The sequence below is a fragment of the Vollenhovia emeryi genome, unplaced genomic scaffold, assembly GCF_000949405.1.
Source record: "Vollenhovia emeryi isolate VEMERY1.0 unplaced genomic scaffold, V.emery_V1.0 DF939124.1, whole genome shotgun sequence".
NCBI lineage: Eukaryota > Metazoa > Arthropoda > Insecta > Hymenoptera > Formicidae > Vollenhovia > Vollenhovia emeryi.
The window spans coordinates 1,235,066-1,249,703 of NW_011967242.1; the positions used below are offsets into that span (position 1 = coordinate 1,235,066).

General features: G+C 38.8%; 1 protein-coding gene across 1 annotated transcript; it reads left to right on the forward strand.

Moving 5' to 3' along the window:
* Positions 1-8,919: 8,919 nt before the first annotated feature.
* Positions 8,920-14,103, forward strand: LOC105569368 (tankyrase-2). Its single transcript, XM_012025787.1, has 8 exons — positions 8,920-9,150; positions 9,556-9,664; positions 9,784-9,942; positions 10,032-10,229; positions 10,309-10,663; positions 10,749-11,015; positions 11,349-11,638; positions 11,728-14,103. The coding sequence occupies exons 2-8, from the start codon at positions 9,596-9,598 to the stop codon at positions 11,980-11,982; spliced, it is 1,593 nt and encodes a 530-aa protein (XP_011881177.1). The 5' UTR covers positions 8,920-9,150; positions 9,556-9,595; the 3' UTR covers positions 11,983-14,103.
* The last annotated feature ends 535 nt before the right edge of the window (positions 14,104-14,638 follow it).

The following is a 14,638-nucleotide window of genomic DNA, read 5'->3' on the forward strand; positions in this document are numbered from 1 at the left end:
TGAAAGTACCGCGTCCGATATCCGATTCGTTCGACCTGATCGGGCGAACGACTATTAATCTGTCAGCGATCTAACCGAGGGCCACGGGCTGCTTAATTGATTTACTATCGTGCCCCCAGTAATTTTAATCGCGAAACGCGAGCACGTCGAATTATTTCCGCTCGTTCGCCCAATTCATCAGATTCGAGAGAAATCAAAGGGGGAGGCAGGGCTCGCGCGGCGATTTCGTGCAGATTATTTGCCTTCCCCTCGTAGAGAAAATATTGATTCTACTTATCGGAATGGGATTAGCAGGCGACGGAAGGAGCAATATATTTTTATCTTATTTTCCTTCGCCCCGGTATAATTCGCGAGGTCGACGGTAAGGTCGCGAACGTAACGCGCCGCCGAGGTCGTTCGAGAGATCGAAAATCGCGAGAGCGAGAAGTGGCGCGCCGTGGAATCGCCGCGCGCGACGCGCTACGCGACAGCCGGATTCCGCGAATCGCCGAACGGCAATTCGTGTGCCCCCTTCGTGATATAAAATGTATACACGTACACACGCGTGCACGCGCAATGGCGCCGTGCGCGCGGCTCGAGTATTGTTCACGCAAGAATCTCATTTCCCGTGCAGCACTTCCCAGATCCCGCGTGCGGGCTTCTGAAACACCGCATGAAACGCGCGGGCGTAATAATCGACGCGGCACGAACGCGCGCCACGCACGCGTCCACGCGCAAAGCGTGGTTTTACACGACGCATTTTGTTTTTTATTGTTGGAGGCGCGTGAAAGAAAGCTATTTTGTATACAGGACGTCCCGTTCAGGAGAAAATAAAGAGGAAATATTACACCGAGTTCGGAGCGATGAACTTGATAAAGAGGAGGAGAGAAATTCTAAGGAACTTGTGGATGGAAAAAAGAGAGATCAGATCGTTATTTGTTAAACGCTCTGGGACACGTTCCCTAAAGCGTTAAGACAAAGTTACATCAAGTAAAACACATTGATTGAAAAAGCATACTAAGACCGTAGAGAGAAGAATATTATAGATAGTATTGAGAGAGAGATGAAGTATACGTTACAGAATGTATATTACATTTCACAATGTCATGAAAAAATATTCAAAATTCAAAGCAAAAGTAGTAATAAAGATGCATAATACAGTAAACATTATAAAGTATATAAAATACCAAAGTAAACGTAATACAAAGTTAAGGCCAATACAAATGAAATTAGAGAGAGAGAGAGAGAAAGGATGGAGACAACGCTATCAAAATAAATGTAATATGATTAAAGCAAGACGATACAAGACAATGTAAAGTAATATAAGATAAGACAAAATAGTGCGAAGTAAGGCAATCAAGTTAAGCAGATGTTATGTATCGAGTATAAAAGGGGAATTGTATAGGATTTTAGAAGTAGGTTTATGTAGGAATATACGAAAGAGGAATGGAAGGGTGTGTATTAAGTCCCACTTCTTGACTGTAAGTTGAAGCGAATAAATTATTATCTATCTATACGCGACGTCTCATTTCTCACGCATTTGTTTGTTACCGATGTAGTGGTCGTCGATCAGTTTTCAGGTCGACCTCGTCTCGGCGAGGGAGATTTCAATTTTTGGAGTCCTATATCTTCTCCGGCTGACAATAAAGCTTGAAAAAAATCTGACTTTTATTAAAATCAATCTTATGTAAAGTTAACCGATGAAAAAGAAATCTCTTGTTTTCGGTGCTTCGACAGTTTTCGCGGGGCAAAGTCGATTCCCTCCGAGGAATCTGTCGTTAAAAGAATAACGCGCGAGAAGTGGGACACTCTGTATACACTGCTAATATAAAAATATTTTAGAACGGAGCGCATGTACCAGCGCCAACATCGCACGTTTATAAGGCGTTCGTATTTTTGCTACGTCGCGATTCGGCTGGTCGACAAAATTATTACAGCCATTGGAGCGAATATTCCTTGAAATAATATTAATAATCTGTAACGTACATCTGACGTACCTTTGTGTATTTTTCAGGGAAATGTATTGTCCGAGTTGCTATTTACGAGTTTATTCGTGCGACTCACCATGAATTTTCGAATTTATCCCGTCTACTGGTCACTGAAAATATCTGCTCTAATACGCCACTTTTTACGCGAGGATTAGCAGACACACGAGACACAGTACTAGCAGCTAATAAACTTTGAATATTTTAACTCGACTGGCGTGCTTAGCTGGCGACGAGAGACAGCGACTGCAAACTAGCTTAGCAACATAATTCTGAAGTGCACCATGCATTTTTACTGATATACTGCTAGTATACCAGGCGTCAAAAGAAGCGTCGTGTGAACTACACTTAAGAAAAGCTACATCGCGACTTGTATGTAAGTGCATACGAAACTACCATAGCATGTAACAACGCTTAATTCCGACGTAAAAGTCGTAATTTTGGTTTCTTATAACGCATTTGTGGACGATCCTTGTGGAGACATAGATCTTGAAATTGGAGTCTCTCAAAAATTGTAGTGTACATAACTGTAGATTTTTTTTTAACAGGTGTGACCAGGACACCTATCAGTCACGGTCTACAATTGGTGATTTAAGACCTGAGAATTTTCTTTTCTTTTCCTTTAAGAAATTGGCCAATCACAGTCAAGTATGAGGAGAATACTCGATTGTGATTAGTTAATTTCTTAAGTTCTGTGTCCACGATCCAAGAACTGTGTCCAAGTTCCGGTTTCGAGAAATGGGTAGCCAACCAACTTGCATCTTTTACGGAAAAGCTGCAAGTTGACTGACTACACATTTCTCGGAACTAGAACTTGGATAAAGTTCTCGAATCGTGGATACGAGCCTTTAAGGCCTGTGTCCACGATGCTAGAACTCGGTCCAAGTCCTAGCATCGTGGAAAGTGTTCGGAATGGATACTCCGGTCGAAATAATTACGTTTTTCCTAGAAGACATGATAGAAATCTAAGAAATAATTGAATCTATTCCGAAAGTTTCCATGCTAGCCAGACATTTAAGTCACAAGAGAGCTCGATATTAAAATACGCACACGCCAGGTACCCGCAGATTGAGAAACCCTCGCCTTCTGAGAAACTGATAAAAGAGCACTTTCCTGAATATAAGAAAGCGAGAATCATCATTCTACATATCGAGTCAATCATGTTACATTCTCTCTTCATAAGGCAATCTTTTAGCGAGAAGAATGAAAAATCGGTGCGTCTTCGGGCGATTTTTCGGCACGTTCGCGTCTTAAATAACGCGGAAATCGATTTCCGCCCTTCACTGCCGTTCGCGCCACACGCGCGTTTCTGGGCAGTTTTATTTAATGGGACAGTTTACCGGGGGGAAGTCCCGCGGAAAAGAAAGAAACCGGGTAAAGAGACCGGCGAGAGGGGAGGAGAAGTTCTAATCCGGCGAAGTTGGAAAATTTAAGGCGACAGGGACGTATGAAGTGAAAGCGGTCCCCGTGCGACCGTTGTTTCCCATTGTCGCGGGGAAAGAGTTGGGGCCGCCGTTGTGCATTTTCCCTCGTGAGAAATTCACGAGGCTGCCCAACGTATACACGTCCCGACCCACCGCCGCCAAACGAAAGCATGCAAGCTTACGCCCGGCGTGATCGTGCGGCCAGCCACCTCCTTAGATTACGATATAAGGAATGGGTAACGCGATGTGGCGGTGCACGCACGTGATAGCGCGCCCCGCTGTATATGCAATTGCCTCGCTGACCCAGCTTTCGCGTACATCGATAAGATGCGCTTAAAATGAGGCTGCCCGGAGAAACATTGGCCGAAGAGCCCGAGCGAAATTCTATGACGTACGGCGCCCCGCGTATTTTCATCATTTCGGAAAGTTGTCACGTGTTGTAAAATGCAGGGTTGTGTAGTGTCTAGTTAAAAAGACAAAAGTTAAGTTAAAAAGTTAAAAGGTTAAATAATTTTAATTTAACTTAGTTACATTATAGCCGGTTAACTTTCAACTGAATGCAGTTGCATTTTATCGGTAACTTTTAACTTTTAATTTACCTTTCTTAAAGTTAGCCGTGCTATAAACAAAGGCATTACAAGACGCCGCGCGTCTGCCTACATTGGTAGTTTCTGTGTTCCAAAATGCACTGCCAGCGCTAAAAATCTACAATACACGTTACGTGTACTGTAGATCTTCAACGCTGACAATGAATTTTGGAACACAGCCATTACATGGGGTTTTGATTCTCGAAATCACGTGAAATTGTTCACATATGAAATGGGCCATATTTCGTGTATTGTGATTGATTGTCCAAATGCTGGTCGTGAAATTCAACGCAATTTACGTAATCGCGAGTCTCTGAGATTTGATATCAAAACAAAACAAATTTAATTTTTAACTTTTTAATTTCCTTTTATTATTAACTTAACTTTTAATTCCATTAATTTTATTATGGATTAACTTGTATCTTAACTAAGTTAAATTTTCAAGGCTGTTAACTTTAACTTAACTTAGTTAAAAAAGAAAGATAACTTACCCAACCCTGGTAAAATGTAAAAAAAATAACAGGCGATAAGAAAGCCAATACGCGATTGACAGGACGCAAACGACAAATTTGCTCATGAATCAATTAATTAATCAATCGAGTTATTCGATGACCGAGCAGCTTTATTAACGATATTCAAAACTCGCGTTTTGACTAACAATTGAGGCTTTTGTTCAGCAAAGGTCAAAATAAATAGAATCGGTTTAAAGTACATAAGTTAGGGCAGTTTGAACTTTTTCCCTCCATGCAGCAACACCAACAAACAATTACATAAATATTTTTCTTATTCAACATGTAATTGTTATGTACAACATGCATTATATTACATTTATATTATAATAAGTGGAAAATAATGTTGATGTTATATAATTATTAGTTGGTATTTACTGGGTAACGATGTCAACACGAACGCAAATCTTGTTGTGCAAGCGGTAACTTTCATTACTTATTTTTTTATTGACTGTACATCTTAGAGTTTCTTATTTCAATACTTATCGCAATATATTAGTCTTGCAGTCGAATTACGAAAAAAACATTTCATTATTTTGACAGATTAATCCCAAATATGGGTCGTAATTCCACGTTCCATTTTTGGATACTACATGAAAATGCGCTCTGTGTTAAACATTGTAAAAAAGCAATAGCTGATTAAATTACACATCGATATTATTATAATTCTTCAACTTAACGTTGTAATAAAATCATATTTCGACTGACATAATAATGTGAGTTCGCTAATATAATAATTTTAGATTTTAATAATAAATGTATGGATTTCACATCGTAAAAAGACGCATACATTATTTTGAGATGATAAGAACATAAAAATGACGGGTACCTAATAATTCTCATCATTGTTATTTTAGGCATTTTCGCACGGCTCACTAGATTAGATACTGATCAGGCATTCAGACAATCCCCTCGAATCTGTGCGAGAGACTCTCGTTTACCAGTGATTGGCAGAACGCGCAGAGTGAACTGAGCTTCGATAATCAGATGGAAATACCGAACTCTGCATGGATGTATTCACTTGATTAAAGCACATCGATGCACTGCATCGGGCAAGTAAACTGGACACCGTTGAGGCATTTAGTAAAACTTCGTTCATAAACCGAGAACAAAATCAATTTTTGTTTTCACACAAACACGAGTAAAGATTTCAAGGAATTTTTCAATCGTATATACATTGATCTTTCAGTAAATATAAAAAATTCTTAAATATTTAGTACATGGTGACAACAATTTATAATATGTTTTTATTTGTTAAAATAGTTTTGATTTCTTGCAAATTAGTGCCATAAAATTATATGATACGAACAGTAATATCTTACGATTCAATGCACATTCGTAAAAAAAACTGTAGAATTCTAAAATTAACAGAATTTCTGCAGGTAAAAATTCAAGAAGAGGATAAAGCGGATAAAACCTGAAAAGTATATGGAATTAGTATAATTTGACATATTCAAATGGTCGACGGGAGAGATTACAGAGACCTCTCTCGGAATAATCATAAATTACATATTCTTTTCAACGTGTTATTTTTTACAGCTAAAATATAAAAAGAAAATCATATCATAATTATGACATTTGTAATCAACAGAATAATAAAATAAAAGAATAGTTTTTGGAAGAATGCGAATTAATCATGAACCACAGAGAAGTTGGCTAGTATACTCACAATCAGATCTTATATTCAAGAATGTCATAGCCAATAAAATGCCCCATACAACATCTTTAGATAAATTCAAGACGGTCTTGAATATAAAATCTGACTATAAATGCCGGGCCCTATATTTTGCGAATCTGGAAACATCCTAAAGGCCCGTGTTCATGATGCTAGAACGTATTCTACTCATACTTGACTGTGTAAATCTCTGTTGTAGATGGCCACTTAAGCCTTAAGCCGTAAAAAATTAACCAATCACAGGCATTTATTCTCCTCACTTTTACCTGCGATTGGTTAATTTCTTACGGCTTAAGGCTTACAGCTTACTTAACATTGTGAAACAGGGGTAAGATCGTCTTGAAACTTAAGCTTGAACTATGATGTTGTTGGTCTGGTTTGGTTGTTGGCTCCCGATCCAGCGACAGGATCGACACGGCCACGCTTGAACTATGAATACCGGCCATAGTCAGAGATCGCGGCCCGAAAACCATCCCGTTTCGACCGATAGTCACGCCAAGCCACGCGGTCGGCGCGGCGACAGAGACGATCGACGCATGCGTGGCAAGGCACGATTTGAATTTGAACGAAACAACGACCCAATGACTATAGGCTTGTTTTCTATTGCTGCACTGGTGAACTAGTGCAGTAAGCTAGAATGAGAAAAAATATACTCGTCTTACTCTAATTTATTGCACTGGTTCACCAGTGTAACAACAGAAAACAAGCCTTATGTTTACACGGCACTCTAATCGAGTTTAATAACAACTGTAGTTAAGGGCTGGCCAATCACAATCATCCCATTCTTCTGAGGAATAATCGTGATTGGCCAGTTTTATAACTACAGACGTTAGTAAGATAGACAATCCAATGACTACCGAAACACGTGTGACCAGATGAAACTGCAACCACAGACTCACTCTGTTTTCGGTTAAGAAAATTACGCTACTTCGACAACTATAGAACACACTTGAAAAGGACCTGATTAAAGGGTCGAAACGTTGTGAACCAAAGTTCTAGCATCGTAGACATAAGGCCTTTAGATACTCCGTAGCCAATGAAGTGTTTCCATGCAGCATCTTTAGATAATTTTCCATACAGCATCTTTGGATAAATTCAAGACTGTCTTAAATATAAGATCCGACTATGAATGCCAGCCCTATACATATTTTGCGAATTTGGAAACATCCTAAAAACCCGTGTTCACGATGCCAGAACTTTGTCCAAGTTCTAGTTTCGAGAAATGTGTAGCCAATCAATTTGCAGCTATTCCATAAAAGCTGCAAGCCGATTGGTGGACAATCTAAATATTTTGAATCTCTCGTTCCCTTTCCCTACTGCACCCAAAGCCCGTATCAGACTACGGATTGAGATAAGCAAGGAACATTAAATCAACATTTTGAAACATTAATTCCATGTAAACTTTCTTAACTTTTTCTATAATGTTTTATAAATATTGTAATTATAATATTATTTTATAATATGGCATTTTTTAATATCATAGAAACGTTGTGAAAATATTAGTTTAATTATATTTTCTATTAGTTAGTTTAACATTTTTATTTGCGTAAATGCAACATAGATGCAATGTTTCCAATTTGTTACAAATTTTATTTTTAGACTATAATGTTCTAGCAATAAAATTTTTCTGTTGTTATAATGTTTCCTTTGAAACATTATAATTATATATTATGGACTTGGTTAGGTGACGCGTGGACGAATGGTTGTGTGAATGAGAGCGGATACTTTGTAAGAGTATTTTAGAGAGATAAGTATTGCAAAGATAGAGAAGAGAGTAGGGAGACCAAAGCGAGAAGCGAGTAGAGGCGGCAGAAATGAAGGCGGAAAGTAGAGCGTGCGGAGAGAGGTAAGAAAGACAAAAATAGGCAGGCGGGCGTAAAGTGAGGTTAGAATAGGTAGGAAATCGACCGGATATAAGATAGGATATAAAAGATGTCAGGAAGGGGAGGGAAGACTAGCAAGGGAACGAAGGATGATAAGCAAAGGAAGCTGGACCTAGGGGAGGATAGGAGTGGTAAGAAGGTTAGTTTTGCGGAGATAAGGAAGATAAGAATTGGACATTTATTCAATGTTATGTACGAAACATTATATTGAATATATAAGAAAAAACATTTGTGCAACATTATTCACAATGTTAGGGTACTATTACATTTGTCGTACGACAAATTTTTCAAGCGTGTCGATTGGCCGCTGAATAGAAAGTTTCTAGATACTCGAGAATTTTACTATCCTTCAGCCAATCAATACGCTTAAAAACTTTGTCGTACGACAAATGTAATACCAGCCTTAAGGCACTTCCATTCCAACGTTGTAATAACCTTAAAATTGGTGTCAAAGTTTGTTCATAATGGCGTTGATTACAACGTTAAAAACCACATACTGAACAACGTTATACGTTACTGAGTAACGTTATAATAACGTTATACTAATGTTTTCTTGCTTACTGGGTTGGGATCAATTGGGATTAGATTGAAATTTGGCCAAACACAGTAAAGTTTACTAATCTCGAGTTTAGTAACTTTTACTCTAATTGGTCATAATGGCCTAGTTTACATCGTGCACTTGATACGCGTATCAAATAGTGTATTTGAACTGATCAGCCAATGACCAAACGAATTTACTAGTTATTTACTATTTGATACGCGTATCAAGTGCACGATGTAAACTAGGTCATTATCCGCCTCTCATTCTACTCGCGCCGGTACCCCCACCACTGCGATGAGTAGTCCATTCCGTCCAATCTATATGCTTTATGTCGACGGTGGCATTCTATGTCCAGACAGTGTCCAGTCGCACACATGGGAAACGCTCTTACCGCTCGAGCCGGACGGTGCTAGGAATGGCGCCAATGCGCCGCCATTTTCATGAAACTTTACCGTGACCGTAAATCGCAGAGACTGTGACGGGGAAAGAATTCCAGCGGACGTCCGCGCGCCCGTCGGTGGAGCGTCGGAAAAAGGTCGCGACGAGGGCGAGAATAATGCGCCGCCTGTAAGTATAACGTCCCGCCCCGCGCCGCGCTCGGCTAGTTTTTTTTTCGGGCACGCGACGCGCCTATGGCCATGGACTTCCGTTCGGATCGAAACAGGAACAGGAAGTTCATCGCGACCCCGAGACGGCGAGACAAAAACATCCTGTGGCGATGCCGAGATTTACGCGAAATGGGCGCATCGCGCGCGCACGCGGCACGCCACGGGACGGGACGCCGCGAGCCGCATGTGGGCTTCCCCGCGCGGCGAGCTCGTTATTTTTACGGCCCGCGTTCTCGGATCGCGCTGGCCCAAGGTCGTGCGGCGGCGATCAGTCGCCCGAAAATCCAGCCGCTCGCGGGCTCGACCGGGATCGCACGGCGAGATCCCAAGGTGGTCGCCACGGTTATGGGTCATATGATTTCAGGGCACGCCTGCACGAAGGGGACTGAGCTGGACATTCAAGAATGCAAGCTGTGCAGGAGAGCATATGTCCCAACGATATCGAGGGTTTGGACACGGATACTCTTATCCCAGTAAGTACCTTTCTCTACCTCTTCCTCTTGCGCGTCGAGGGTGTACGAAAGGTACACGCCGTCCGATCTTGCGTCAAGCCACCGTTGGTGTCTAATGGTCCTGCGGCGATTGCTGTTAGGTAGGATTCCTGGCTTGCGATGCCTCCTCTCACTCGAGACCGCAAGATGCCTCGACTATGGTGGAGCTTGGGAAGCAGCTTCTGCAGAACGCCAAGAACGGCGACACGGAGGCTGTTCGCGAGCTCATGTGCAGGGGCGCGCCGTTCACCACCGATTGGGTATGTATTTTCGCATGTCTGAAGAGAAGCTTGGCTCCTTGTAGATTTCTTTATCTGTGGAAAAATAAGCACGCCCACTTGTTGTTTAGCTCGGCACAAGCGCGCTCCATCTCGCCGCACAGAACAATCACCTAGAGACTGCGGAAGTTTTACTTCGAGCAGGAATATCGAGGGACGCTAGGACAAAGGTCGACAGAACTCCGTTGCACATGGCAGCGTACGAAGGCCATCATCAAATGGTACAACTGCTGCTCAACTATGGAGCGGATGTCAATAGCAGAGACATGGTATGTTGTGTAAACGACCTCGAGATATTGAGTTTGTTGGCTTGTTGCGCGAGACGGCTAATGTAAGAAATGGTTTCAGCTCAAGATGACGCCATTGCATTGGGCAGTGGAACGTGAATACGTGGATGTGATGCACGTTCTGTTGGATCACGGAGCTGATACAAACGCAACTAGTAAATTCGAGAAAACTCCAATCAGTCTTGCGTTAGAGCACGACAGGTTGGACTTAGTGGATATATTGCAACAGGAGAGAGTGCTGATAGATATTCAAGCTCATCAACAGAGTCAGGCTAATTCTGCAGAACTGGAATTAGCCACAAATAATTTAGTACAATTAGAGGCGGAGCAAAATAGCAAAAGTTCGATAATGCATGGAGAGGAACAGCATAAGTATGGAATAACGCAGCAGCATAAACGTAAGGCTTCGCACCAAGGTAAGCAAGGTGACATATTTCTTCCTGCAATTGTTTTAGTCTTGTGCTTTGAATTTAATCATGTACGCTCGCGCGTAATTTCTAGTGCAAATGGAGAAAAAACAAAAATTGATCTTTCAACAAATTTCTGTATCGCCAAACAATACAGATTGCGAACAGGAAAGAGAGATTGAAGATGTTGAAATGATTAATGCGAACAATATTATGAATAGTAAGAAACATAAAGACCTTGCGTCGATAGGTAAGCAGATTAAGTTATTAGAAGCACATGGAATCAGAATGATACCTGTAGAGGATGAGTCGTCTATTGTAGAGAAGGCAATGGAAAGTGGGAGAACAGTGGTCTTGACAGGTTCGCATTGTATATACATTTAAAAGTTATTAATCTCAGAATGCATCATTCTAAAGCTGGATATACATCTACGAAACGAACACCGGACGAACAGCGAACGCGAACGTTTGATGTTATAATTCAGCAGATGTATACGCCGAAGCAAATGCGAACAGAATGTTCGATTTGCGTTCGGCTCGATTCGCTGCTGCTCGCTCCTCTTCATAATACCCATATATGTGATACTTCAAGTATTACATATATAGCAATACCATAAATTATCGTAACTGTATTGTTCGTTCGGTGTTTGTTTGTAGATGTATACTCAGCTTAAGATTATTAATGTGATTACAGAAGCTGGAAAAATTGCGTTGAATTTGACAAAAGGCTCGTCAATTAAACGCCTCCAAGTTGCCTCGCGGAAGGGAGCGTCGAAAAAAGTTATAGCAATTAGAGCAGACCAAATTCAGTCGAAAATTTTTAATCCGAATTCTAACATGTCTGTCGCTACATCGCGGAGTCCGAATATTTTGAAAAAGTCTGTCATGGATAATAAAGCAACCAAGTTGTTGATCACAGCAGTTTCCAGCGCTCCAACAGCATCTACCGTTAGTGAAATCAAGAATTCCGTTTCGACAAAGGAAGTAAGACTACTTGTATATTTTAGGTGTAAAATAGAAATTAACAATAAATCGTTAACAAATATAAATATACATACTTTTGATGTTTTCAGAAGGTTGCGAGTTCTCCGATAAAAATTGCGGAATCAACAGTGTTACAATTAGATGATGATATAGAAGAAATTACCGAGGATAATAATCCAGAAAACAGCGAGCTAGTAACTGATATAGCGATACTGAATAAACAATTAGCAGAAGCACGAAAACAAGCCGCCGAGTATCGTAAGCAATTACAAGAAAAAGTGAAGGAGGCGGAGATATATAAGCAACAACTCAAGAACATCACGAGTCATATAGTATCCAAGTAATTTTGTACAGACATAGGTTTCATACTTCAAAATTTTCAAATCGGAATTTCTTTTTTTATCAAATTTATATCAAAAGACTTTACACCTTTGTTTTTTACATAAGATATTTTTACAATATATTAAAATCCCTTTCTTTTGTGTCTGAATTTTTCTTCCACAGATACGAGATAACAATTTTCATCAACACATTTCGTATCTATAAGAAATCGAAAGTTTCCTACTTGCAAGATATTTTTCAATATTTACATAAACATATTTTCGATTTTAATGCATGAATTCTGTTTCTCTTAATGCACATATAAAAGATATATAAATTGTGTTTTAGTAAGATTGAGGACAAGAAAAAAATAGCAGCAAGTCACATAAAATTTGCGAATACATCAATTAATTTGCTTTCCACATAATGTTTCTTTAATTTATTCCATGTATTATTTCAGATAATATGTACAGATATATGCATATACGTATATATACATATATGTATATACATATACACACTTAATGTGCACACATATTAAATGGGGTACTTTATAATTTCAAATATCTTTTATATTTCAGAAGAAAAAGGTTTGGAATACATAAAAGTTTCTTAATTTTTGAGGAAGTCATTGTACAAATAGGATAAAAATGCTTCTAAATGTTTAATTCAAGAAATGGTTGTAAATTTTGTTAAAAGAGCCGATTTTTGTCAAAATATTTTAACTTTCTAAAGTAATAGATACTGGTAGATTTAGTAACACTTAGGACATAGATTAATTTGTCATATTAATAATAGAATTATTAGAATTATATTTGAATTGTTCAATTGCCAGTTAATTTTTTGTCAGTTTCTCTACTTTTTTTCCTGAAATAAACAGATAATTTGAGTCACGCGTAAAACTTCGTAATCATAAATATATAAATTTACTCCTTTTCTGAACTTTAAAGTTGATTTAATCTGATTAATGATTAATAATTTGATTTATTAAATGCTGAAAAACTTCAAGTGACTTCGTTTATAAATATTAGTTAAAAGATAAGATTCTGAGTTTTGCTGTTTATGTTGAAAGTTCTAATTCAATTAACTGTATAACATATTACATTTATCTGTACAATATTCAAACGCTCGCAAGAATTTGTAAAATATAGTAGACCTAACATAAGTCTTGCTTCCTCTTTATAAGTGTATAATAAGTGTACATATAAATTAATTTTTTGCAGAAAATTAATAGGTAATTGTAATTTTCCTTCGATCATTCATAATATTCAAGTAAGAATGTTAATTGTTAGGCGCCCTCTAACACTTGACATTCTTCGTTCGACCCGTTAGTCATTTCTTTCGTATTGGTTATTAAATAGCGATGACGAAGGTGCGCTGAACGTAGCACAAAGATTATAGTGTCGTTGGAGTTTATACGCCATTTCGAATTTTATACATATTGTACTTTCATATCTTTACCATAAATTATGCTTCTACATAATTTACGAGCTGTTACAGATTGTCAGACATCGAGATGAGAAATATAACGTGTCTTTGAAGTTGTTGAACCGAATACGAAGTCTATAATAAACTTTCTACAATCACAATTAACATTGAACTTGTATATTGTCGACAAATGATTTCGCTTGCGCTTGTATATAGCACGTATAATATGGAAAGCAAATCAATTCAGCGAGAAGCCCCTTACGTCGTGTAACTTAAAATGTGCTTAACATCATTTCGCATAGTCTACCCAACTGTACATCGCTTCGCGTACCTTAGTTTAATACGAAGCGTTTGCATTCCAAGTATTTTTCCAACGGCTGCCTAGCAGTTACGATAAATCGACAAAGATGTGCGAACAAAAAATACTAGGTATCTATCGTATTTAGTCGATGCTAGAGTATTTGACCAATCTAATCTAATCTAAATACGTTATCGTATGAGATGTAAAACAATGAGACAGTGTATAACAAATGGATACAGAAAGTGGTTGACCTCAGGTACAAAAAAAAAGAATATACATTGTATAAAGCGCTAAAGTTGTGGAATGCAGCGGTCTATATCTAGATTATAATTTTTGTAGAATAAGACTTTTCTAGCAATGTACATTGTAAATATAAATTTATACATAGTTACAATATATGGGTTCCCGAGATGGATTACCTTTACAGCTCCTTCGCTCTACCTTCTCTCCAATCAACCTCGTACAGAGATTGTGATAGTATCCGGGACCTGCCGGCTGTTTTCACATGGAGCCGCGCGCTCAATCAATTTATGCATAAGCGCCCAGGGTTGGGAAAGTTACTTTATAAAAGTATCTAGTTACAGTTACAGTTTTTTCCCTAAAAATGTAACTAGTTACAGCTACAAGTTACCAATTCTAAAAAGTAACGAATCGTTACTTTGCAGTTGCTTTCTTGCAATGAAAATAAAAATATCAAATCTGCGTTTGAATTATAAAGTGCCGACAAAAGAATTTATTTGTAAATGCAAGACCTAATGCAATCTGTGGAGGTTTAAATAATATATAAAGTCATTATTGATGTAACTATTAAATTAGTTGCTAGTTATCGAAAAAATGTAACTGAGTTAAGTTACAGTTACAGACGGAGAAAAAGTAACTGTAACTGTAACTTCGTTACAAATAACGAGGTACTTGCTAACCCTGATAAGCGCCAATAAAAAATGTTAACG

Coding starts and splice junctions, on each gene's coding strand:
- LOC105569368 (XM_012025787.1), top strand. CDS start 9,596: ATGCAAGCTGTGCAGGAGAGCATATGTCCCAACGATATCGAGGGTTTG. Junction 9,665..9,783: donor ACACGGATACTCTTATCCCA/GTAAGTACCTTT, acceptor GATTGCTGTTAG/GTAGGATTCCTGGCTTGCGA. Junction 10,230..10,308: donor ATGTCAATAGCAGAGACATG/GTATGTTGTGTA, acceptor AAATGGTTTCAG/CTCAAGATGACGCCATTGCA.